This window comes from Takifugu rubripes, chromosome 2 (assembly GCF_901000725.2).
Source record: "Takifugu rubripes chromosome 2, fTakRub1.2, whole genome shotgun sequence".
Lineage (NCBI taxonomy): Eukaryota > Metazoa > Chordata > Actinopteri > Tetraodontiformes > Tetraodontidae > Takifugu > Takifugu rubripes.
Genome location: NC_042286.1, coordinates 6,748,360 through 6,773,838, shown reverse-complemented (window position 1 = coordinate 6,773,838; position 25,479 = coordinate 6,748,360). Strand labels below are relative to the sequence as shown.

The following is a 25,479-nucleotide window of genomic DNA, read 5'->3' as shown; positions in this document are numbered from 1 at the left end:
AGAGTTTATTAGGAAGTGCTCACATTATAGGAGCATTAGGATCCTTTTGTTGGTGCACATTTCAAAGAATATCAAGTTTTGACCTTGTCATTATCTGAGAGAATGCAATTATTTTTGAAAATGACATTTGCTTGGATGTGGACTGAGCACAGTCCCTGATTGATAGATGTAGATTGTATTTTGCTTTTTACTGGTAGATATTCAGATAAAAGCAAGACTTCCATCAATGTCTATTTGTTCTGGAGATGATAATAAATACCGCTGATGCTGATGGAACGATGTTTGCACCTTTAAAGTTGAAGAGGAGGAAGATCAAGCTGGAGCGGCACAGAAAGGGGAGAGAGAGAGAGAGCGAGAGAGAGAGGGAGAGAGAAGGGGGGGGGGGGGGGTGGAGAGAATTGCACCTCCTTCGTTATATGTGACAATAATCCAGATCGGGCGTCTCTCCTCTCCCTCTCTCTTCTCTCTCTCCGTCCTCTCACTCTCATCCCGACTCACATCACTTCATCTCTCCATCTGCCCGTGCTTCCGTTCGCTGCTCCTCTGTTACATCCATTCCTCCTCCTCGCTCTCCTCCTCCATCCTCAGCATGCTCCTTACATGAAAGACGCCAACTTGCAGGGAATTAATTAAACAGAAAAGGAGAAGAAAGCAAATGATCTGCCGAGGAATAAGAGGAGAAGCTTCACACGTTTGCATCTCCTGCTGAGTGCGTTGGCTTGACCGGAGCAGCATTATGGATCTGTCATTCATGGCCGCGCAGGTGAGACGTTTCTCCTCCTCTCTCCTTTGTCTCAACTTTAATCTGCCCGGTAAATTTATGGGCGTGGCCGAGCTACAAGTTATTTAACATGCACTGAATAATATTTGCTGCAGATTAATTTAACATGCTGCCGTTGCGTTATTGTCTTTCCCAGCCTCCGCTCAACTTGAAAAATTAGATGTTATGTCCAAATCAACAGAGTGTTTTAAACCGCTTTAATATGAGAGTTGGATTTTGCCAACTGAGCCTCTATTTCTTCTGTTATAATAATAATAATAATAATAATAATAATAATAATAATAATAATAATAATAATAATAATAATAATAATAAAACAAGCCTCCTAATACACATTCTTGGACACTCTGAGCTGAGTGGGGGGGGTGAGGGGTTGCAGTAAAAACCAAGCCAGTTATTCACTGCTGCTGTGCAAACTTTTGGGAGACTTGTAATCACTCCACTGGTGACGCTCCCCGAGGGCTTAATCTGCTGCTTCTAAAAACAGTGCGCAGCAGACGGGCTGAGCGACGCACTGAAGGAGGCTGACTGCTGGCAGCTTACTGACTGGCGGCGGAGGGCTACGTATTCTTGTGTGTGAGTGGGAGTCGTTGAATGTCACAAAGTTTTATGCTGCAGCTGCAGAGTCGGGGGCCTCACAGACAGGAAACAGCAGGTGCTTGGTCGTTCGTATAACCTGCTGCTGCTGCTGCTGCTGCTGCTGCTGCTGGGAGAGCTGAGGTGTCACTGCTGTAACTGCTATACTCTTCAAATTCTTACATCACAGAGAATTTAAACTGTTACTAGAGCTAAATAATCTTTGCAGCCAGGAAATCCAGTCCACTCTGTTGTGTCTCTTAGGGGGCAAACAGATGATCACAGTTCAAATCCACCACTGTCTGCCCAGAGCATCCAAGTTTTTGGCATCGTCATGCCACTGACCAAAAATGTCAAAAAAAAGACAGAAATAATCCTCCAGTGTGACAAAGGAGCCTTTTGATAAGAAAACAAAACCGGAAGGATCTAATAAAATCTAAAACATTTGTGTGGACTGAGATACAAAGAACGTACACCCAGCATGAGTCATACTACCCCCCCACTGATGCTGAACGGTCCACAGTAATTTAATGAGAATATGGATGAAGAAGATCCCATTGATTTAAAGATCAAAACTCATATAATATATAAAATAGGCCATTAAGACAAATGAGTATACCCCCCACCGCAGCAGCAAACAGCTCTCTCCGACGGTTAATGGCCAATTTCTCTCATGTGCAAACGATGCCAGTTGCCCGAGTCGCTCTGCAATGATTGTTAATGGAGTCGGGTAAACATCTCTGCAGGTTCGAGAGCGGACTCCACAGTCTTCACCTGACTGCCAGCTTGGGAGAACATGCTTGCTGGTCCCTCGGCAGCAGCGGACGCTGGTCCTTATCGCTGCTCACTGAGCTCCCTCTTGCATGTGTGGCTAATTGTTGGCATTTAAATGGCTGATTTGAAACTTCGCTGGAGCGAAAGAGGCGGCACCCCGTCGTCCAGCCGGGGAGACGGAAGCAGCTGAGTGCTAATCAGAGCCCGTCCGAAAGCTCAATTCCAAAGCAAGAAATGGGATATCATTAGTTTGACGTGGGCTCAGTCCCGGCTGCACACTGCGAGGACATTTTAGCGTGCCGTGGCAGATGTGGGACCATATGAAAGGAGCCACTTCCATGTGTCGCAGACAGACTGAGACTCAGCCATTCTGGGCATTTTGCCCATCTAACGCTCGTTTCAGATGACAGATCTGCCAGAGACAGAGAGCCCCTGAAGGCTCTATCTCTCCTGTACATGGCACCCTGCTGCCCTCGCATTCTCACTTTAGCGCGTGCAAACTCCTCCAATTCCCCACGCGTGCTTCCTTTCTATTCATTAATTGCATTTCAGAGCCATCAACCACACGAGACACACTAGGTCTTTTTCCATTCTCTCACGTCATACATTTTGTCTTCTCATGACAGGCCATCAGCTTCTCTCATCACTCAATTACTTATGCATCCAAGCCGCGGCTCTGAGTCGTTTGGTCCTGACAGGGCTGTGCATCTCCTCTTCTGCCAGCAAGGACAGACGAGAGGGAACGGATGAGGATGGAGATGCGGCTGACAGCATGAACACAAACAGTTGTCTGTATTTACCCACAGCAGCAGCAGTAGCAGCTCTTGAGGGACTCGTCCGAGACAGTTGGAGGCAAATTAAAGGCAACAAGGCTACAATAATTAAAGCCGATGGCTTTAATGTGATGTTTTAAGGGAGTTAATTCATTAATGTTGGCAGCACACCCCGCCCTACGCCATTTGCAAAAGGATCTTGGGGTCAAAGTTGAGGAAGGAATGAAGAGCGGCACCAGAAACTCCTGATAAGAAATGCAAGGATCCCATTTGGATTTTCCCGTTACAACCGTCTTCTGAAGCAATCCAAGAGCGTCTCTGCTCTGCATACAAAAATGAAATTATGTAATCACATTATCTCATTGTGGATTCTTCATGCCAGACTTAAAACTAAAAAGCTCCTCGTTCTCCATTGTGGGGGCGAATTGGAAGAATGTAATAACAGCTCCCGGGCTTGTTTATCCCCGACTTCATTTCCCCTGGTCCTTTATTTGTATTCTCAACAATCGGATTTATATTAAAGCCGATGTTTTTCAGTTGTTCACTTTTATGACCCGGCGTGTTCTAAAAAAGCCTGCGAAAGTAATCGCCTTATACCAATCAGACGACGCTGCGCGATTGAATGATCGATGACTCCAGTTGGCCTTTCCTTTCATCTATTTTCAGCGGGGAAGCAGGAAGTGAGGTCATCTCATTTTGCTGCAGTTGCACTTCGTTTAGCTTCCAGGCGAGATCTCATTGAAGATGTCACCATTGAGTTCGACCCCTTCCTGGTGACAAAAACAGACACAAAGTTTTAATTTGATAGTGATGCTTTATTATTTAGAGAGGGTTCTCACTGCGAGGGTGAAGCAGAGGTCAGGCTGTCTGTATCCCCCCCCGCCCCCATCCTCCAGGTCCATCTGGGTCATGCTGGGAGATCACAGCGAGCAGAAGTTGGAATTAGAACAATGGAGCTCACTGCTAAGAGGTCAGTGTTGCTGAAGTTAAGACTCATTCAGAACAAAAGTTTGCAACCTCCAATACAAATTAAGGACAGTCCCTGTCCCCACAGGTGGCTCTGCAGATCCCGGATCAGTTTCAAGCTTAAGTGAGAAAAATTATCACCCTCAGTGGGGGAAGCAGCGGCTCTGTGTTTTTGGCTTTGACATCTGTTGCTGGTGCCAAGCAGCCTTGTTGCCTAATTCAAGGTGGCCCCCCCAGAACAGCGATTATACAAAATTAGCTGCAGCTCTACGGCACCTTAGTGAGGTGACGTGCACTGTTTATTTTAAAAGGGTGGGTGTTTTATCCGTCCTGTCTGAGGGACATCACATTTGATGTTGGTCCAAGGTGGCTCCCAGCTGAAGCCCCTCCATCACAGTCTCTAAAATCTTGCTTCCTATTAGAAGTTGATGGACACTTGCAATATTACCAGTTAGTAATCAGCACACTGTGTCAATATTGACATATAAGCTGCTTTGTTAGCTTAAAAATGACTAACAGCACAGGCTGAATACATCTGTAATCTTACCAAGACTCCAAGTGAGGAAAACTGGTAACTGCTGACATCAGTTCCTCGGGCGGTTAGCGCGGCGTGGCGTGGCGTCCATCCCTTCGGTTCAGTCTGAGGGACAGCTGATTTTTCAAGGAGCGCCTCAGCAGTGACGGACAGCTCCGGAAAGGGCGAGGAAGCACATGACAAAAAGAATCACTCATACATGTTTAACATGAGAAGGTCAAAAGGCGCTATGACCTCACCGACATCCCGGCCGGCGTGTTTACCGAACGGTCCGGTGACACGTGGAGGAAGGATCAGCGCCTCGGTGATGGGACGAGATGTGACAGGAGCGTCTCGGTCAGGAAGTCCAGCTTTAGATTCTCTACAGCTGAAAAGACACATTAATGTGAAAGATAACAGGTTTGAACCTAAAGCAACCATCAAGCGAGTCCTGCCAGTGTGGAAATGAGAGCTCAGCAAAGGGTGCCGATCGATACCCGATAGGCTGAGACAAACACCAAACTGAGGGAAAACAACCTGCCCCCGTCGCATGCGAAACAAAACAATCACAATCAATTATTGCCAGGCAACCTGAGAATAATTAGGTTAAGTGCCGATCGATGAGAAAGGAGAGAACAACCCCTCTCCCTGTCAATGTCAAATTCAGTGTTTACAACACTGTCCCAGCTTCTCGCCGTAACCACTTTTTGCATCGTCGACGGCGACGTCTGTGCACCTGAAATGATCGATTGCGTATTGAAGGAAGTCCCGGGGAGAACGAGAGGGAAACGCTAATGGCCTGTGACAGAAGTATGAAGCAATAACATATTTCCCTGATAGACCTAACTGCACGATGCCAGCAGCCCCTTTGATATTCAGAAGCAATGAATTATGTATTCCCACATAAATAATCTATGCCCCCAACCCGTCCCCCCACAGTGCACGGCCCTGTTATCCCCTTGTTTCGACATGTTTCTGGATGCGGCCCTGCTATTTTGTGCCGACCGCAGACCAGGGCTCACAGACCAGCCATATTTAGCTTCAGCTCATGCGCAGAGATTTTAATATGAAAGGGGGGGACTTTTCTGGAAATTTGCGGCCGTGGATGTGGAGACGGGCAGGTGCCGATGACTCACCGTTGAATCATTGCTGAATTGTGGATGGAGCTTAATACCGCGGCAGCAGCACTTTATTGCCATAATTATGGAGTTTGGGTCTTGTGAGGGGGCTAGAATAACAGAATTATTTGAGTTTTTTCCTCATTTGAAGTCAATTAAAGTGGTTCCACTGGATGGTTTAGACAAGTCCTGTTAAAGAGTCCTTTTGTGGGGGTTTAGACATCATTGAAACCTATTTTTCTGTATATATTATTTATTAGCATTTAGGGAAGAGTTTATTTTCCAGCTCTGTGGTCTCAAACAATGTTCCTTGAATACCAACAACCGCTCTTCTCTTGATTTGATTTGGTTAAGTGCGCCTCGCTCCTTGAGACTGACCTTGTGTCTGTTCGTAGGAAATTGTCGGGATGCTAATGATGCTAAGCTTTTTTTTCTTTTTTAACTCGCTCTCCTTAGACAATCACGAACACAGATTCCACAGTGGGAAAATGCTGCTGCTTCCAATGTTCTAAGCGGCTCCGGCTGTATCTGTGTCTGACTGCATCCCTGCGGAACGGTGTTATCCCGGATTACGTGACTATATTCTGGTCTCATAGCCCATTGGTGTCGTCTGGCTCACTCTAAAAATGCCCTTGTTCCAGTTTCCCCGTTGATGAACTCATCAAAACACAATTTACACCCCCACCCCACCCACCCCGCCCCCTGCATTAAACTGCAAAACATTCCAACCAGATGTTGATTTTTTCCCCCCGCATGATCACATTTCGAGCATCTATTTTGGTCACGCGGCGCCAAGGTCGGCTGTTCTTTGGACGCTCTGCTGAGAGCTGATTTCACTGTGACCTTTTTATTGTGGACGGATGCAGCTTTAATGACCAGATGACATATCGGGCTCTTACAGTACAGTCAGTTATATTACTTATGGAAATCATTCGGAATGCTGCTACACATGAGTGAAGTACACTAAGGTGGAGTTTTCTTAAAGCGCTGAATAATTGATGCTGCTCGCGAGCGGTCGTGGAAAAGAGAATCACAGCTACGATTCTTTTCTTTTCTCTTTGCTAGTTTGCTTTTAACCTTTGTTCACCCTGATCCTGTTGGCAGAAGAGCAACAGTTTATTATTTTTCTTTTTTTTTTTTTTAACCAAGCCCAGCATTTATTAATGAGTATTGAGCTTCTCTGTGTTTTGACCGGTACCAGCTGGAACTGTGGTGCAGATCACGCATCTGTTTGGGTTTACAGCTACTCTGTAGGCATCACACTGCCTCCACAGCATTGCCACTGTGTAGAATTATCCTTAACCTGCCACCACCTAAAAAATGGAAAAAAAAACTGCTATAGCAGCGGAGGCTAACGATCTTTGCACACACCGTAATTGATTAGTTTAATTCCTGCCTCCTGACTTTGATTTATATGATATCTATTTATAGATGGCCGAGTGCAAGTGTATATTGAATCTATTCTAGATTTGCAAATGAATAACTGGTATATATGGTGGTTCTTTTGTGGATATGAACCATAAATATAAGCGTGCTTGAAGGGAATCACAGACAGGGAGCAAACACAACCACTGCCGGGCTGTTAGTCTGACAGTGTTACAGTACTTGAAAAGGTTGTAACTAGGCCAACATGGCACTGGCGTGACAGGCTCATCACTCCCCCACCTCCACCCACGCCACCCCCACCTCCACCATCTCCTACAGGAGAATCACAAAGACAGAAAGCACTGATGCTAACCTGAAGAGGAGCACCAGAAACCCGGGCAGCGGCACACAGATTTTCATTCTAGTTGATACGCTGAAGGCAATTTTCCCACCACAGAAAAAAAAAATTACAGTTAATTACAGCCCCACTTGTTATGCAAAACCAGCTTTTGTATAAGTGAGAAACCTTTCTGGCTCCATCAGGACTGGTAGGATGGAAGCTGGAGGTGGCAGGTTGAGTTTAAAGACGTATAATCACATATAGCGAGAAAGAATCCTATTTTTCTTTCCTAAGAAAGACTTAAGCTTTATTACCATGGCAACAACAAGGGGAAATCAACTGCACTTGCGCTTGGATGTCTTCGTGCATGCGGGGAAATCAAGTCTTCCACTCACAAAACACAGTCTAAACACAAAGTTTCCACTTTGTGTTTTAGACCCTTTTAGCCAAGAACACAACATGCTGTCAAACCCATTTTGACAGCATGTTGTGGGGCTTGGGAACGTACGCAGGAGGGGCAATTAATCACATTTTTGTATGAGATTGACACTTTGTGGCGACGGCAAAGACATGATTACACAGGAGAGGGAAGGAGCAGGGGAAGTACCGTATTGGCCCGAATATAAGACGGTGTTTTTTGCGTTGAAATAAGACTGAAAAAGTGGGGGTCGTCTTACATTCGCGGTCTAGACATTATACCCATTCACAACGCTAGATGGCGCCATATATATTTAAAGCGAATGCTGAACTTAACGTCGCAGGCCAAAGCGAACCCCTGTCACGAAGAAGAAAAATAAAAATAGCGGTAGCACGAAGAAGAAAAATAAAAAAATAGCGATAAGAAAGAAAAGAGAAGAAAATAAGAGAAGAGATAACAGAAAATAGAGAAATGTAGCGACAATCTGGAGAAAAGTGGGTCGAAGATATAATCATTTGTTTCAGATGTACTGTAATTATTTTCTGTATAAAAATGACATTTGGTGTTCAAAAAGTCTTTTTTCAAACTTGAGTCTTGAAAAAGAGGGGGTCGTCTTATAATCAGGGTCGTCTTATATTCGGGCCAATACGGTATAATTGAAAGGAGGCTTTTATAAGCAAAATCCAGAAGAAAAACAGCAGCCAGGGGGACTCGGAGGAATTCAGTGGTGATTTATGTTGGACCGAAAGAGCAGTTGTTCAATAGGATCTACAACATTGGCTACAACACCCTGAAACTGGTCAAAGGAGAAACCTATTCCGTCACAACAACCTGTAACAGTTAGACACACCTCAAAAAACCTTGCATCAGGCCGCTGCGTGTGCACACGGAGGCCATCAGGATGTATGCCTGATATGCATGTTTCATGCTTGCAACACCGAGGCAAATTTGCTCCATCTGGCTCTGTCATTTTAAAATAACTTCTGCTACCATTCAGTCCAATTTCTCAGTGGAGTTATCCTACAGGATGACACAGGCTAGCCCGCCCGCGTCTGCCACGGGTTATAAATGTTAATATGAATATATCATGTGGCGTGAGATGATGCAGAAGACCTTTAGCTGTAGAATGTGCCATTACCGTGTTAATACAGAAGAAAGGTGCAGATATATGGACACACAGATTATACAAGAGGTTAAAAAGTGTTAAACACTCTGTGCAGGCTGTACAAGCTATAGAGTTTCAGCTAACATGAGGAACCCTAGTTTGGAAGCACAAATCTGGATGTGCCAACATGCAAATGTGGCAGTTGAAGCTCCTCCAAGCAGCCTGGTTTTCATTTATTTTTTTTAAAAATTGAGTTTATGTTTCTGGCTTGGTGGCTGAAATCATTGTATCATGATAAAATGTTTCCAGACGCGCTCTGCCCGCAGCACCATCTGACCGTTCACTCCGACCAGCTGGTCAGCTCTGGGAAAGGGTTAGCATCTTGTCCTCGGGGCCGCTCTTGGCTAATGTCAGAGGGAAAAAGAGATCCATCAAAAGTCAAAAGCTGTTGTGCCCATGTCTTCACGGAGGCCCTGTCATCAAGCTGTTGCCGTCGCCGGAGCAAAACGGGGAGAAGATGACTGTCCATTTACACGGACGCTCGGAGGTCAATGACTTACAGTTAGTTGGTCAGTGTTTCCCAATTGCTGACCTTTTAATGTCGAGGATTATTTTTTCCGCCATTCAAAAGCTAAATCCAGTGAAAGGGAACAAGTACATTTCCTCCATTCTGATCTTTTCATGCTTGCGTTTTGAGGAACTGACATTTGCCTTTGTGGGACAGAGGAGCGACTCTGCAGCTCTGAAACTGTTGCAGCCTTGGGAGCTGGAAAGAATGACGTCTGAGGCCGTTGATGACAAGGTTAGAGCAGACAGAGCTAAATTAATAAAAGCGGGGGTGCATTGAGAGCCTCATAACCGGAGGAATGACATGGTGGCTGGGTGTGCTGACCTCCTGAGGGGGTGAGGTGATGGTCTTAATGCCCGCTCTCGACTCAGTTCATGCCCTCAGGTCTGCATCATTCAGTTCAAGTTTTCCACTGCAACTTAAATTTCTCTGCATTGGTTGTGAGTGTGCACGCTTGGACACAGCAGCACCTGGACATGGACAATGATCCACAACTTTCACAGCTTTACAGGAGGACAAATGTCCATTTTCTTATCATTAACTCACTTTGTTTTCCTGAATTGTAAGTTATGACAATACAACAAATGAAGACCAAAACTTTACAGCAATCATTTTTTTTCAAAGCAAATAACCCCCTTTTATTACATTACCTTCCTTTAAACGAAGGTGAATTAAAGTTGATAGTTGGACATTCGGGGATGATGTTTAATACTCACACTGAAGATTCAGGTTGGTACTGACGCTTCAGCAGCAACACTCCACAGAGAGGATTTTGTCCATGAAACATGAAGGAGGCAAAGTGTGACTCCTCTGGGCGCCCTTTAAATGAAATTGTCCGCAATGCAAAATAAATGAGCAGGCAGCTTGATATATTTTGACATGTGTGCACAGAGCCCAATGTGCCCCCCCCCCTTCCAACCAGCGTCGCGTATTTAGAGATTAAAATTGGTCTTTTTTGGTTTCAAGTACGTCAAACATCTGATTTCAAGACCCCGTAAATAATGTATGGAGTTAGAATTGATGATCTTGGATGATAAAATAATCTCTAAGACAGGTTATTCACATATTAATACATGTTTCTGTGTAAAACATTATTCTAAAAAGCCCGAGTAAATAATTTAAAGCACTCCGAAAAAGAAAAAAAAATATCACAGAAGTGAAATGATCTGCATCTAATTTGCAACTGAAACCATTCTTGTAGTGTTTTGGGGGCTTTTTAAATGTTTGGTATTTAAATTTAGCAGAATCTCGGGGCTGAATGCACGGGGGCAAGTTTATACCCCAAATCCAGCCAAATAGTTGAATTCAAAACGCCGAATGTGTCATTGATGAATAAAGCATGAGCAGAAATTCATCCCGCTGGCTTTCACCACCAGCGCCATCATGAAAGAGGAATATAGAATATTAAAAAATGGCAGGGGTCACTGTTTAATGTCTATAAAGTCTCTAGCTTAGCTCTTTTTGTGGTGCGATCACCAGGAAGATCAGTGTTTCTTTAAACTTCTTTGTTAGTTGTTAGTTTCAGGAACATTTTCATCACTTCTTCCCTGAGTGAGCATCAGTTTCTAAATGCAAACATACTTTATCTCCTTCTTTTCTCGTATTTCTTCAAGAGCCTGCCATGACCCAAGTGATTTTATGTCCCAACAGCTTTATTCACCAGCAGATAATTTACACAAACATCACCGTGAGGTGCACAAAACCATAAATGAGGTGCGTTTATTGGTCACATCACACAGGGTGTTGAGCCACCATCACTTTGCTCCTTACTGTAAGCAGCTGAGTGGCAAGATTTATACAGGAGTGCTGCCGGCTGACTGAGATAAGGAAATCAATGAAGCAGCAGCTGTAAATCTGCGCAGCTTGTCGGAGGCAGACCTGAAACCGTAGGTCCTTTTGTGGGTGAACAAGCGTTTGTAAATCTCTGCTGCAGATTTATGGCATGATGGCTTGTGTATGTGCTTCAGATAAAATCTATTGTTAGCCTGGATGGAGCAGCTACTCTTATCTCCATGCTGCTCCCCTCAGATGCTGCCTGCTGTAATTTCCTGTTATTTATTTTCCTGGCCTGTGGCGCGTCGTGTCGCACAAGGAGCGGGTTATAGATAACACCCACTCCCAAAACACTGACATTTATTGCAGCTCCTCCGGGAGAGCTGAAGTGCGGCGCACAGCTGGAACAGAGGTCGGAAGAAAACCCAGGAAGTGTCGGATGTAACAGGGATCTGATCCAGAACAAGCTGCAAATGCAGACTGGGGGACACAACTTCGGGTTGGACTTGCACAGCTCGTAACGGGGCTCCTGAGGTGTGACTTCCTGTGCTAACCCCGCCCTCTTTTACTCACAAAGAGATGGAGTTTGGTTGTCAAAATGTTGCCTCGTTTTAGATGAACAAACCAAACAACGATTCTCCGTTGGTGCTTTTGGGTTTCTTCAACATTGTCTCAGTTTAGTCTACAAAACTTATATTCACATTTTACAGCATTTTGCTGTTTGGTCACTTTTCAACAGTGAAAGTGAAACCAAGGGATGAATACTTGGCACCAGTATATATGCAGTAAATTGTGGATTATCTTCCATCTGGATCGATGGTAGTGCTGCGCGTGTAAACGAGCGTTTTCATCCCGACCGCGCAGCAGCCCACACCTGTGGCGGCAGCGATTGGATTTTGAGGCGGCGAGCAGACCAACGAGCTCGTCAGCACAACAGCATCTGTGTGCAATTATGTCCGTGTGCATTAGGTAGCTGCTGGTTCAGCTTCTGTAGTGCACCTCTCAGGGCGCTCTGCGGGAGAAGCACAGGTGCGAACGGCTTCTTCCATCTCGCTCCAGGTTCTGGACCTTGGTGCTGGTCATGCAGGCGTTATGTCCTTTCCTGGAAAAAACGAGCAGCGTGTTATAAAAGAGGAATCTTACATATGTAGCGTAACACCTATCTATTCACCTTTTCTGAGTAGTTGCATAGTTTAATCATTTAGCAGCACTGATGTTGCCACACAAAAGGGTCAGATTTAGATTTGCATACACACACATAATTAAATAGTAATTACATAATGCAGTGTTCTCTGTAATGCGTGTGTGACTCAGAGCTCGTTGTTAGGGGAGGGGAGCTCACACCTGTCCAAACAGAGGCGTACCTGAAACACCAGAGACTGTTGTGACAGTTTGAAGCCAACGGCTTTGTTTTCATTGATGGGTCATGTGATATCGAGCGTAAAGCCCATTCCTCAAACAGCAGCCGTCCGCCTCCCCACTCGCCATCCTCTCGCGTACGGCTTCGAAGTTCCCTCCTCCAGACGGACGCGCTTATCGATCAGCTCGGTGACCTTTTTATTATCCCCTGGAGAACAGAACTGACTTTTTCTTTCTGCTTTCAGGTATGCGTTGCCTTTGCTGTCGTCAGAAGAGTTTTTCGGGGTTTGGTTGTTGCTTTTCGAGGAGTCCTTTCTGGGAGTGACATCCCACGGGAAGCAATTATGGTTCACGATGGCTGTGATCACCCATGTTGGGTGGAACAGCTCTGGGAACAGCTTTGACTAATAAATCGAAGCCTTTTGGAGTGGAGCAGGTGGAGAGCATACAATGAACAGGGCTTCACTGCACCACCACACAGTCTTTCAGCATCTCAAATAGGTTTTTTAAGGATTTCAAACTCTACATTTCAAGTTTGTGACTTTGAACATGGAATCTGGAGCTTATTTAGTGCTGCTCAAAGAACTAACAGAAATCCACCTGAAAAATTTAGTGGTTACAGGCCTGTCGAGTAAACCAATGTCCTGTTTAGTTTGAATAATCCACAGCCTCACTCTGAACAGCTTCTTTTATTCAGACCAGCCTACTTTCCACCCTGCACAACCCCTTCCTGTCCTCTCTCAAACGACTGTTTGCAACGCTGTCCTCCAAGGAAAAAGAAAATCAGAAAAAAAATTGCTATAAATTATTCAATTTCCATGTAGGAACACATTACTTTTGCACAGCCTTCGCATTAAAAACCTGTCAATCAAAGCTGCTCAGGAGGAGAACGTCATCATCCTTCCTGGTCAGTGGCTACAACAGATCATTTGCATTACGGAGAGCGTCACTACCTCCTCAGGGCGTGCTGGGCTGAGATGTACGGGGACACAGACTGGGATAACCGTTGTGTTATTGCGAATGGAAGGAAAGGGATTGTGGGTAGTTTCCTGTGCTGTAGGGTGGTATGAGGTTTTAAACGGTATTCTTTAAAGTTATGCAGAGATATATGCATTATTTTATGGCTTATATGCAGGTTGCTGCACTATGTATGTTGTTACATTTGGGGTCTTTTTTAAATTCTTGTCTTGTCAAATCACCTTTTCTTGCAAATTGCTGTAAGGAAGTCCAGATGAATTATGCTCAGCTCCAAAATTTGGCCAACCTGGTTGATCGATATGTCAGAGAGATATTCTGGCTGAGGAACTAAATGATATGACTCCTGATTCAAGGACGTCTTCATGAGTAAGCTATTTTTCTTTTTTCGCCTCATCACTGCGATGTCATTGGACATGTAGGAATGCAGCGTTTGTTGACATTGTCAGTTGTGCTTCAACGTGAAATGAATTTGCTTGAATTTGTGTACATTTGGGCTAAATGAGGATTTTGGTTAGTTCAGTCAGACCAATGAGGTTCTAGCTGGTCACGATGAGGCTGAACCAGAAAAGTCAACGGTCCAGCTCAAAGCAAACTACCTGACTCCTGAAATCCCTCACTTTGCTTTATAGCATTTGGTGCAAGTACAGGAAGGGGTGGGAGGGTGAAATGCATTAGAAAATATAAACTCTGGAGACAGCATCATAAAGTGTGAACCTCTGTACCTGTAGGTTTAATCTAAAGTTTCAGGGAACTATCTTATAAGTCCGAGTAATGCGATCACCTCCCCCTTCACCACGTTGCCAGGGGATATTTGTGTTCAGGACACTCAATTCTAACACGTTTACCAGAAAGCTTTTTGTCTGGGATGTGGTATTTATCCACTCCTCCACTTTAGTGCGGGAGAGATGAATGCGTGTGACTTCTAGGAAACTATGGAGTGGAATAGAAGTGATTAATCCACATATGTCAGCAGACATGGCTTCTGCAGAAGCATTGCTTAAGGCTGACCTTCTCTGACCACTTAAGTGCTCGCTTGTGTTCGGATGCTCCTTCCCCGCTTCTCTGTTTCACTCTGTTCCATTAGTGCCCGTCCACAGGGGAGCTGTGGGCTTGGCTGAGTGGAGCAAGTGTCTTCATGTCTGTAGTATCATCGTCCTTCCAGGCTAAAGATACTTCAGACATGCAACTGCAACACCTGCCTGCGTGCTGCAGACACGTTGGGTCATCCTCTTGGCCCAAAATAGGGAAACGGTGCAATTAAATATTTAGATTTGGGCTCAGCTTGAATATTTCCACACATGTTCCCAGCAGAGACTACTTTTTATTCAGCCAGCTTCTCCATTTATGCTAACAGCTTACTTCCGCAGACAATGAGTCACTTATACATAAAATATAATTATAAAGAATGCAGACAGAGTTGAGAGCTTCTGTTATCATCTAACCGAATGTTAGATTAAGATGGAATGCATGATAGGATTCTCAGCTTTGGGTTGTCAGCAGATCACGGCGTTGTGGTTTAAAATTAGCATGTCAATCGAGGCCAAGATGCTACAGAGTGAAAGCCCTGCAACCTGAAGTGATAAGTCCTGGCTGCACCCTCAGCTCCTCCTCAGCTCATTCCCCAGCCTCACGCTGTCCCATCATTATCACATCAGAAACCCAGCAGGAGATAATTATTGTTGAAATACTACAAATGTTTTTATATCTGTAGGGGAAGCGAGCACAATTCTGATCAAATCATGGTTCTGTGTTTGATTCCACCCAGGGCCTTTTACCAAGTTCCCTTCATGTCCAAAACAAGCAACATGGAAAAGGCTCATATAACAAGGACCCTCATGCTGCTGATAGACCGGGTACAGGAGAAGGGAAAATGGGGGACCAGCTATAATAAGTCTTCCCTGGAACTCAAAACTGCTGTTGGGAATCGCAGATAATATCTGGAAACCAACCTTGTAACATGTTATGTAAGCGTTGTAGTTGGAATGAATGAGGTGGGGGGGGGGGGGGGGGGGGGGGGGATACATTGAGATCCAGGTTGCTGGACTTCATGCATGCCTGTCTGCCCTCATCATGCTCATGTGAACAGCGGGCGCTCCACAGGATGTGTCATGTCATTATTCACCACCAGGGGCCAATGAATACAGAGCAGCACAATGCTTTCAAAACAGACTTTTCCCCCGTGCGAGGGAAGACCACAAGTGTTGTGTGTCCGTGTGTGTGTACGTGTGCGTGCGCCAGTGTGTCCGTGACATGTCTTTGTGCATTAGCCCATGTTTATGTGAAGCGGGGGGGGGGTTATAAACAGGAGTGCGAGGCAGTGAAGGTGAGCAAATGAGCAAGCAAAAGCGAATTTCTGTGTATGCTTGAAACCAACAACATCCCTCCGAGGTATTTTTAGCATTGTTTTTCGACATCTTCTGCGGGGCCTGTTTCTCATCCAGAGCAATATATGCTCCTCTCATGCACTTCCAAATTATATATACATACATCGCCATGGAGATGCACATTTGATGTACTAAAGCAAGCACGCGCACTACAGCGTTCAGTTGATTCCACCTTCACGGGACCTGGATTTCCCTAGTAATAAGTCACATGTCAAATATCCATTCTATGTTTATCAAGATGCGCCACACACACATACACACACATACATACACATATATCCCGCTTGCTTTCCATGGTTTCCAGCTTCTTATTAATGATTTCATGCTGCATTTACTCTCGACTAATATGAACAAATCTTGTGCGCCACAGTCATGGCATCATTCTTCTTGAGGACTCGACTCACTGTACATGACTGTAAGGCAGCCTTGAATTAGCTTATTTTATTACAAAAAACACTGTTAACCAGTTGGGAAAAATCTCACCCTGAGGTTTTTTTTTTTGGACTATTAACAAAGTTAGACTTTGGTATTTGATGGTAGCTAGCCTTAAGACTTTCGGTCGCCTCAGCTGGTTTTGGCGGATCCAAGAGCATCAGCGTCATTAAAAGCATTGACGGCATTTTGTGGTTCACGACTTCGCACCATCCTGTCAAGAAGAGTTGTAAAAATTATGTTTATTGTTTACAAAGGGATCTGCAGTGGCCTGAAATGCTACTCTGCAGACATGGGTCTGATAGCAGAATCACATGTGCTGGATGAGCATAAATCCATATTTTGTTAGAATTCTAACCAGTGAGTACTATCTAATTATCTAAATCGTTACTTCTCAGATCCCCATGATGACGGGGGCCTTCATGGACTCCTCCCCCAACGACGACTACAGCGGCGAGCATTCGCTCTTCAACTCCTCGGCCAGCGTCCACGCCGTCACCTCAGCGGCCTCTGCCCAGGGCCAGCAGGACGAGTCGCAGTCCATGTCCAGCGACGCCATCTGGCTCTGGATTGCCATCGTCGCCACTGTCGGGAACATAGTGGTCGTGGGCGTGGTCTATGCCTTCACTTTCTGATGAACCCGAGCAGCAACACACACACGTATCGACTCACACATCCTGCTTTTTCTGTGTCGTTGGACCCCCAGGTCAGGACACGATTTGTGAGACACATCGTCTCTCTGCATCTTTATCTCTTTCTCTTGGCTCTCATTTTGGGCTTGCAGACGTTGTAATGCTACACACATAGACTATATTTACTGCTATATTTATACATAATAAGATATATATATATAACAAGGGAAACAGGGACTGCAGAGTTTGACAGAGTAGTTTGTGTACGACAGCTCCTTAGTTTGAAACAGATACATCGAAGCGGTCACGAGTGAGAATTGAAGGAAGCTTTTTTTTCTATTTAAGTTTGTTTCCGTGTTTCCCCTCAGACAACACCTACAATTTGTAATGCGGAGATGGAAATAGAGATTCAGGTCAGGCCGTGCCGACTTCAGCATCACCCAGCTAAGCAATTTGGGATGGTGCCGTTTAATTATGTAGCCGAACAGGGACGCCGAATTTTAAAACATCAAAAGTACTGGGATGCTGTTCGCATCAGGTCCTCCCAAACACCACAGCAAAGATGAATTATAATGGAATGAAAAAAGGCTGATGACTTAAATGAAGACACTTCATCTGCATATCTAATGACAATAAACTATTAGTAATTTGGATTATCCGTTTACAGGTTTCTGCCCCACCCAGCGGACAAAGAGAGGAAGAAAAATGTGAAATGAGAGTCCTCTTTTCCGCTAACTCATATTTATTCAGGGATTTGAGCCCAATAATATTACAAATCTGTCTTGTTAACACGTTCAATGTTCAAATGTTCATGCACAGGGGATTACAATATTACTGTTTTACGTGTACCGTGCTCATGTAAAGAGAGATCCAGATAAATAATAGTCTAGTTGCTGTTATTCTTAATATAATGTACAGTACAGAAGGACTTTTCAAGGTCTGTTATTTTTAATAAATGGTCGATGTAGAAAATGTATACTTGTTGTAAACCACACATGATGCTCCTTTTGTAAAGACATGCTATTAAAATTTGTGTATTAATGGGTTTTGTGTCCACGTGTTGACAAATGAGCCATCTTTAGCCCCACATGCACTGACCTAGGTACCAAATAAGGAATGATGTGCTAAGACCAACTGTAGATGTGTTTCCTCCGCCTGGCATCGAGCCGCTGACGGACGCCACCAGGTAAGATTGATGCGACGCCGGGACGGCGTCATCTGTCATTCTGACATGCTGTAGTTTAGTCGTGTTTAGGAACAGCGCCGGCACACCCCTCCGTGGACCTCTGCACTCCCAGATCTTCAACTGTCTCTATGCTGGTTTCCACTGACAGTGCAGTTCTGCTGTTTTTGCTTATTTTGCATCCCGTTTACATCACACATACAGTAGATACGCAGACGCGCTTTATTTATATGGTGTCTCACCCCAGTCTTCAAATTTTGCCTTTCTGGATGAGCCTAACTGAGTCCGCTGTGGCTTCTTTTGAGATGTTTGTTGCGCTTCAGCCTGAGTAGAGAGCGATCTTTAATTAATTATAAAGATCTCATCCATAATTCCACAAACAGATGCCACCACCTCACCTTAGCGACAGATTTGGCGAGAGGGAAACTGTGGGCTTTCCTTATCGCCGTTGACACAGGCACCTGGGGTGGACATGAAGTCGAGCGGGATATGCCCTTCAAATGGCCTTCATGTTGCTCGCGTTGCCTTTCCACTTCATTCGATCGAGCAAGTCGGTTGTGAAAAACGTAGTTTCCCCAGGGACACGCTGGGCTGCTGCTGACTTTTAGAGGCAAGGGAGGGTCAATGGCTCCTTCAGCCCCATCAGGATGAAACGCACAACTGCAGACACTCGGAAGGGACCTGCGTGAATGTGCAATAATTACAAAAATGCACAATGGTGGAACATGTAAAATAATGAACTACTGATCTCCACCAGGGCTTCTGCGAGTGTGATGTTGCTTAATAATGTTTAAAAAATAAAAAGCTAGACCTTTTGACTGACTTGTGTTAATAATAATGTATTATACATTATTATTATTATTATTACATATATGCATATATGCACCCCTATATTCCTAATTTAGCTTTGTGCAGGTACAGATACACATAAAAGCAGCACAGTCATAGATAATGAAAGAATATATAAACAAGCACATTATAAATTAATATAAATATTATGAATATTCACGTGTAATAACTATAACGGGAGGTTTTAAAAGTGTATTTAATGAAACTTACAAGTTATTTTTGCCTTCACTTTCATCAATTACGATGCCCTGAATGGATGCTAAAATGTTAGCATGATCGATGCACGGAGCTACTGACTTGTGCTGAACAGCGCGAGCGAGCTCGCCCTCCTCATGGTGAAGTGGTTTCAACCCAGCATTTATCAACATGGATCAGCTGCTCGCAAAGCAGGCGGCAGACGTCAAACACCGCCTTCTCCTGGAAGAAGCGGCTCGTGGCTGCAGAAAACAATGGAAGATAATGAGATTCAAGCGGTGAATCCTTCCGTTTTGTGGGATTCTGTTGTTATCAGCATTAACAAGGGTATCATGATGACAATGTTTGCTGCTCGGGGCCACTTTCCAAGAAAAAGCTTGCTCCCGTCGGCTCAACAGGCTCCACTCCAGCGCACGTGTGCCTGATTCGCAGAGGCACTGATATGGCGACAGCCATCAGAGCGTGGCACGAAATATGTCAAGCTTGCATCATCTGTAATCGACTCTGACAAGGAATTTGACAGGGAGCACACGATAAAAAGAGATTTTAACTCTGGGTTACCGACGGCTAAAAGTGACTAACAGATGAGAGCATGAAGAAACATGTTAGCTGGTGGCAACAACACCAGGAGAGTGATTTAAGCTTTTCATTTTCAAAATGAAAACATCCTCTAATTACTCTGCCGATAGCCTCACCTCACTTATGCCACCGCACACGAAGGCCTTTGGAGCACAATGTCATGTGATTCGACACAAAAATTCAGCCGTGTGGTTCCACTGAATTCATGCATCCTCAATGATAATCGGCATTTCTCCCTCTGAAATGAAGTGACAGCCGAAAGCTTTCCCGATGATTTATTCCACTTTTCAATCCAACCCCATTTGTGTGAATTTGGGATGCGCTCACGTTTGAACAATGAGTGTGCGAGGGAACGAGGAGTCCTGGGTGTAAAGCTGTTGGCCCCTCTGCCCCCTGATGATGCAGCAGCCTGAAAAAGCTTCACTTCTGTCACTCCGTGATGGAAACACAGCATCACCCGTCAACCAAGGGGCAGGGGCGCCATTCTTTTGATGTAGTATCCCCGATGAGTGGAAGCTGCATCTCTGTCTCTCTCGCTCTCTCTCTCTCTCTCTCTCACACACACACACCTCTAAGATTCAGAACAGACAGCCCATCCATCTCTGTCTGTCATCCTATATAGAAAACCTCCCTAGAAAGTAGGATGGTCAATCTATAAGAAAGCCGCCCCTTCTACAGGATGGATGCATCCCTGGACACCTGGAGCCACATCTCGTACACATGAACCATGTTCCCGTTTGTCTTGTTTTGTTATGTAGCCCATATTGCTACCTCACACCGGTGTAGCACAGATCTACAGCAGCATGCTGCAGCACAGAGGATCACCAGAAACACACTTTTTCCTCCAGGGGCCATAAATGTATTCTCCACAACTCTTCAGAGAGAAGAGGAGGGCTCCTGAGACCATTGCCATAGCTCTGTCAAAACACCGAACATGATTGGACATCAGCATGCGGTGCCGGTGGTCTGTCACCATGGAGACTGACACGTATCACTCTGGCCGCATGACGCACCCACTGGCAGAGACAGAGCGCTTCCACGCTCGACAGTCCAGAATTACAGTGGAAACCACTCCTGAGGTTCATGCCGGACCCACTGAGCAGAGAGGACGTGGGACCCAGGATGGACGGATGGATGGACGGGCTGACAGGAGATGACAGACTGAGTGAAAAGAGCAAAAGTGCAGGAGAATGGAGAGGAGGGGGAGAAAGGTCGGGATCAAGGAGGAAAAATGAGGCCATTTCTCTGTGAGCTGATGAGCGTCTGACAGGTGTTCTGTCAGAGCTGAGTGTGATCGAAGTCGATCTCTCATCTACTCTGAAATATTGGCAAGTGTGTCGGGAAGACGCTGTCTCGTCCCTGCAAATCTTATATCCACGGCAACAAAACCATGTGAATCATGACCCCTGTCACTAATTTAGTTTTAGACTCAAAGTCTGGTTACCTTCCACACATGACAGATGGTGGATTTTGTTCTTTAAGATCAGTGATCTTTGATCTTTTTTTTAATTTCACAGGGGACAGTACAATTTCATAAAACACATGATTTCACAGGTTACAAAAGAAGCCAGAATAAGCCAGAAGGCTAGTTTTCATCTGCAGTCCCTGGCCAGTTAATTATTATGTGTGTTTTGCAATATTGGCTCATTTGGTTATGGTACATCAACGTACTGTACATTGTACATACAAAGAATCCTCAGTACATTTGAAAATAATTAGATGTTTTGCATTTTTGTGGTGGGTAGATCATTTTGACTTGGTCATTTTATAAGTAGCTCGCATGCTGAAAAAGTGTGGGCACCCCTGATCTACAGGTATCGCCGCCTTCAGAGCTGCATACTGACCTCCGACCCTGTTGAGCCACTCAACTTGACTCTACCGGCAGCTTACTTTACCTAATACAATGTATTTCTGTATGCATTTTCTATGATCTATGCCTATTCTCTCCTCTACCTGTCCTCCCCCTTCTCCTCTCTCTCTACCCAGCCAGCCATCAGCAGGAGGGCCCCCCTACATGAGCCTGGTCCTGCTCAAGGTTTCTTCCTGTCAAGGGGGAGTTTTTCCTTACCACTGTTGCTCGTTTGGAGTCAGGCCCAACCACAGACCAACGATCACTGTCCAAGGGATGCAGCAGCTGCAACTATCACCACCCACTCTGGTGATAAATCCCACCGCCAACGAGGAGAAGGTGCAAGGAGCCCAACGAACGCACCAGGTCAATGTCCAGCGGGAACGGCAGCCACCAAGATGAGGAACCCCCGGCCACCAGATGAATCCAGCTGTCACCTCCGCGCCCAAGGGCCTGGAAGCCAGCAAGCCAGCACCAAATCCTGCTGTGACACAAATCTTGAATGCTTTAACGACCCACAGGACATTGCCAGCCAGGGACCAAAACGCGATGCGGCACCCAGAAGGCCGACGGAAAGAACCACCCAGGAAAGGAGAGACACTGCAAGAGCAAGGGAGGTCTCAGGACGAGCGACCGACACGCGAGTGGTGTGCAGGCAGGGCCTATTATAGCCTCCCCCAAAGACTATTAGGCTAGATCAGGGGTCGGCAACCCGCGGCTCGAGAGCCGCATGCGGCTCTTTAGCGCCGCCCTAGTGGCTCTCTGGAACTTTAGCAAATATAGGGAAAAGATGTGTGAATATATTTTTTTGTTTTAATATAATTTCTGTAGGAGGAAAAACATGACAAACATTCTTAAAGTTTTCCAATGCTGTAAAAATTTGTATAATAAATATTTAATTTCCACATCTCATTATAATGGAAGTTAAACTTAAAGCACCACCGTACAGCAGAGTGGTCACGTGGTGCGTCATTCGCTCCAGGATGCTCGTTATGTATTTGTAGCCTAATTATCATTTTGATAGTAGGCTAATAAAGCTAATATAGACACTTACAGCATGTGTTGCCTTCATTATAAGGCATTTCAGTTTTTGCGGCTCCAGACGGATTTGTTATTGTTTTCTTGGTCCAATATGGCTCTTTCAACAGTTTGCATTGCCGACCCCTGGGCTAGATTGCCAACTAGAGGCACGTGTCTGGCCGAGCTGGGGGCAGGTACTGCTACACATTCTTTCATTTTGAACAACAGGACAAATGTCTGAGCAGCAACATTCCCCATAACATCCCATTACAGCTCAGCTTTTAATACCATTGTTCCCAACACAAGCTGGTTCTGTCCATAAATGCAAACTGGTCGTCCAAATCTTGCAAAAGGGCTATATTTTGTACCCAGCGAGTTCAGAACTGAAGAAGCCTTCTGGATAGAAGGCGAAACGTCTTCAAAAGAGAAGAAAAACAGTCCAGTTGACAAAGAAAACTACCTTGAATAGACAAGCAAAACACAACAATGGCTGGGATCAAAGCATATTGACTTTATTCAGAGTCAAAACATTAAAGAAATACCAAAGCCATTTCGAAAGACATACATAAAGACATCAAAGTCAAGATGGATGAAAGAATCTTGGCATGAAAGGCAAAGGTATAGTCAACAAAGTTCCCCTGCTCAATATACTAACAACTAACAACTGTGCAACATTGGCTGTTGAGCTGTCGTACAGAGCAGAAATGGGCGTCTCTTCCAATAAACGCAAACGTGAGGAATCCTCAAAATCAGGTGACTACACCATCAGAGAAGCCAAATCCATGTTTTTCATGCTGGTCTGATTCATTCATACAAAAGTTTAAAGCAGACTGGTTTTACCTCACAATCAGAGAACAGCACCAACAGTGCTGGAACGGTTTATTGCGGTTATAGAAGGGACGATTTATTTCCAGTACACATTAAAACAGTCTCTAGAAGTGCCTTTTTTCACCTGAGGAACATTACAAGGATTAGAAAACTACTGACCCACCATGATGCTGAAAAGTTAGTCCAGCTTTTTACTTCCAGGTGGGATTTTTGTAATTCTTTATTATCAGGGTGTCCAAACAACTCTTTAAGAAGCCTCCAGGTGATCAAAAATGCTGCAGCCAGAGTTCTGACAGGTATTGACAAAAGAGATCACATGACTCCTGTACTGGCGTCGCTTCATTGGCTGCCCGTTAAATTTAGAATAATTTTTAAAACCCTTCTTCTGACCTACAAGGTCCTCAGAGGCCTAGCTCCATCCTATCTGGAGGAGCTAGTGATACCTTACCAGCCCAATAGACCGCTCCGCTCTCAGAATGCTGGTCTACTGGTGGTTCCCAGAGTCTCTAGAGGTAGAATGGGGGGCCGAGCATTTAGCTACCAGGCCCCCCTGCTATGGAACCAGCTCCCTGTCCAGGTACGGGAGGCTGACTCCATCTCTACTTTTAAAATTAGGCTTAAAACCTTCCTCTTTGAAAAAAGCTTATTGTTACTAATTCTGTAGTTCCAGTTACTATTATAGACAGACAAATTATCATACTTAGGGGGTCGTCTGATCGTTAGGTCACATCTTAGCTATGCTGCTATAGGCCAAGGCTGCCGGGGTCCAGAAACATGATCACCTGACAGGCCTCTGTCACCCCACTGGGTCATGGTCTCCTCTCCTCTCCTCTCCTCTCCTCTCCTCTCCTCTCCTCTCCTCTCCTCTCCCACCCCCCCTTCTGTATTCATCTGAAGAATTACATGTGAAGTTTGAGCGGTAAGAAGCTCCACCATCAGAGTTTCAGCGTTTAATCCTCACATACAAACACAGGAACATTCAATTGTCATCATAAAGATAAAAAGATTTTTTTTTTTTTTTTAAAGTGTTTTTAGTTGATGGTGCAGAAAATACAAAAACCTGGAAGTTGCTGCTGCAGTGCATTTCAGCATAAACCAACGCCAGGGCAATGTTGCATTGCTCCTGTTTGTTTTATAGGTCTGTTATTTACAACCTTCAGCATGCCGACATGTAAAGACTCAGCGGGTTATGGTTGGGTTGCTGAGTGTCGGTTCACACTGGGTATCTGTACTTATGGTCGTAGTTGCGGTGAGTCGGGTTCTTGCTGCTGTCCCCCGTTTATATGGCACCGGGAGTTAACTGTCTGACAATATCATGAGCTCATTAACAGTGTTGTCAGCATTTGTGTTGCCCTCTAAGAAATGCATGATTGAAAGAAGACACGCCCGGTTTATCAATTATTTCTGATTAATATTCACGGTGTATGTGCAGAAACAAGCTGCAGTATATAGAAAATTCTCTTGATAGACTCAAGGACTCACATGTTGAGGAGGGAAGATGACACAGACCACAAAGCTGCTGTTGAAGACACCATCTAAAAGTGGCCAAAATTATTTATTTTATATCTGATATCCCTCAACTATGACTGACCGAGTTTAGAGGAGAGTATCTGTCCTTAAAGTGCCATTACACCTAGAATAATTCACATTTCTCTCCTTCCAGCAGCTTTAGATAAACCCACAGCCATAAATCTCAGCAACCTTCGATTTCAGAAAGTTCTGCTTTGATCCACAACCGGCTACTGATCCGACATCGCTGAGGAATCATCTAAAGCAGAGGTGCTCATTACGTCGATCGCAATCTACCGGTCGATCGCGGAGGTAGTGTTAATCGATCGCGGCGTGACATTAAAAAAAAACCGGCCCATCATTCATCCCGTCACTTGATTGACATACAGGGCAACCAGTCCGATGACAACTGAATTTTGACCTTTAAAATACATTTACAAGGGAAAACATGGTTACACACCTGACACAGCACCAATACAAGAAACATACTCACAACCAACTGCCAAAGGCAGCACAGAGCACACAACACCCACACAACACAATACAAGATTATAACATTGTGGCATATATATTTTTTTGTTTTTACAACCATTTTGCCTATTTAATGTAAA

At 44.8% G+C, this 25,479-nt stretch overlaps 1 protein-coding gene and 1 long non-coding RNA gene across 3 annotated transcripts; one reads left to right on the top strand and one right to left on the bottom strand.

The window, feature by feature from the left end:
* Positions 1–414: 414 nt before the first annotated feature.
* On the top strand, positions 415–17,771 carry LOC105418803 (uncharacterized protein C14orf132). 2 transcript variants are annotated; one of them, XR_003887633.1, is made up of 3 exons: positions 415–763; positions 16,623–16,930; positions 17,524–17,771. XR_003887633.1 is itself a non-coding variant. In XM_029833012.1 (2 exons), the coding sequence occupies exons 1-2, from the start codon at positions 737–739 to the stop codon at positions 16,857–16,859; spliced, it is 264 nt and encodes an 87-aa protein (XP_029688872.1). In that variant the 5' UTR covers positions 416–736; the 3' UTR covers positions 16,860–17,769. The 2 variants fall into 2 exon arrangements, 1 of the variants encoding a protein (XP_029688872.1); XM_029833012.1 differs by having other exon boundaries at positions 416–763; positions 16,623–17,769.
* A 31-nt stretch (positions 17,772–17,802) lies between these two features.
* Positions 17,803–23,021, bottom strand: LOC115248910 (uncharacterized). Its single transcript, XR_003887634.1, has 5 exons — positions 22,992–23,021; positions 21,731–21,995; positions 19,186–19,325; positions 18,438–18,720; positions 17,803–18,363 (listed from the first exon to the last, which is right to left on the bottom strand). It is a non-coding gene; the product is annotated as an uncharacterized lncRNA (long non-coding RNA).
* Positions 23,022–25,479: the final 2,458 nt, after the last annotated feature.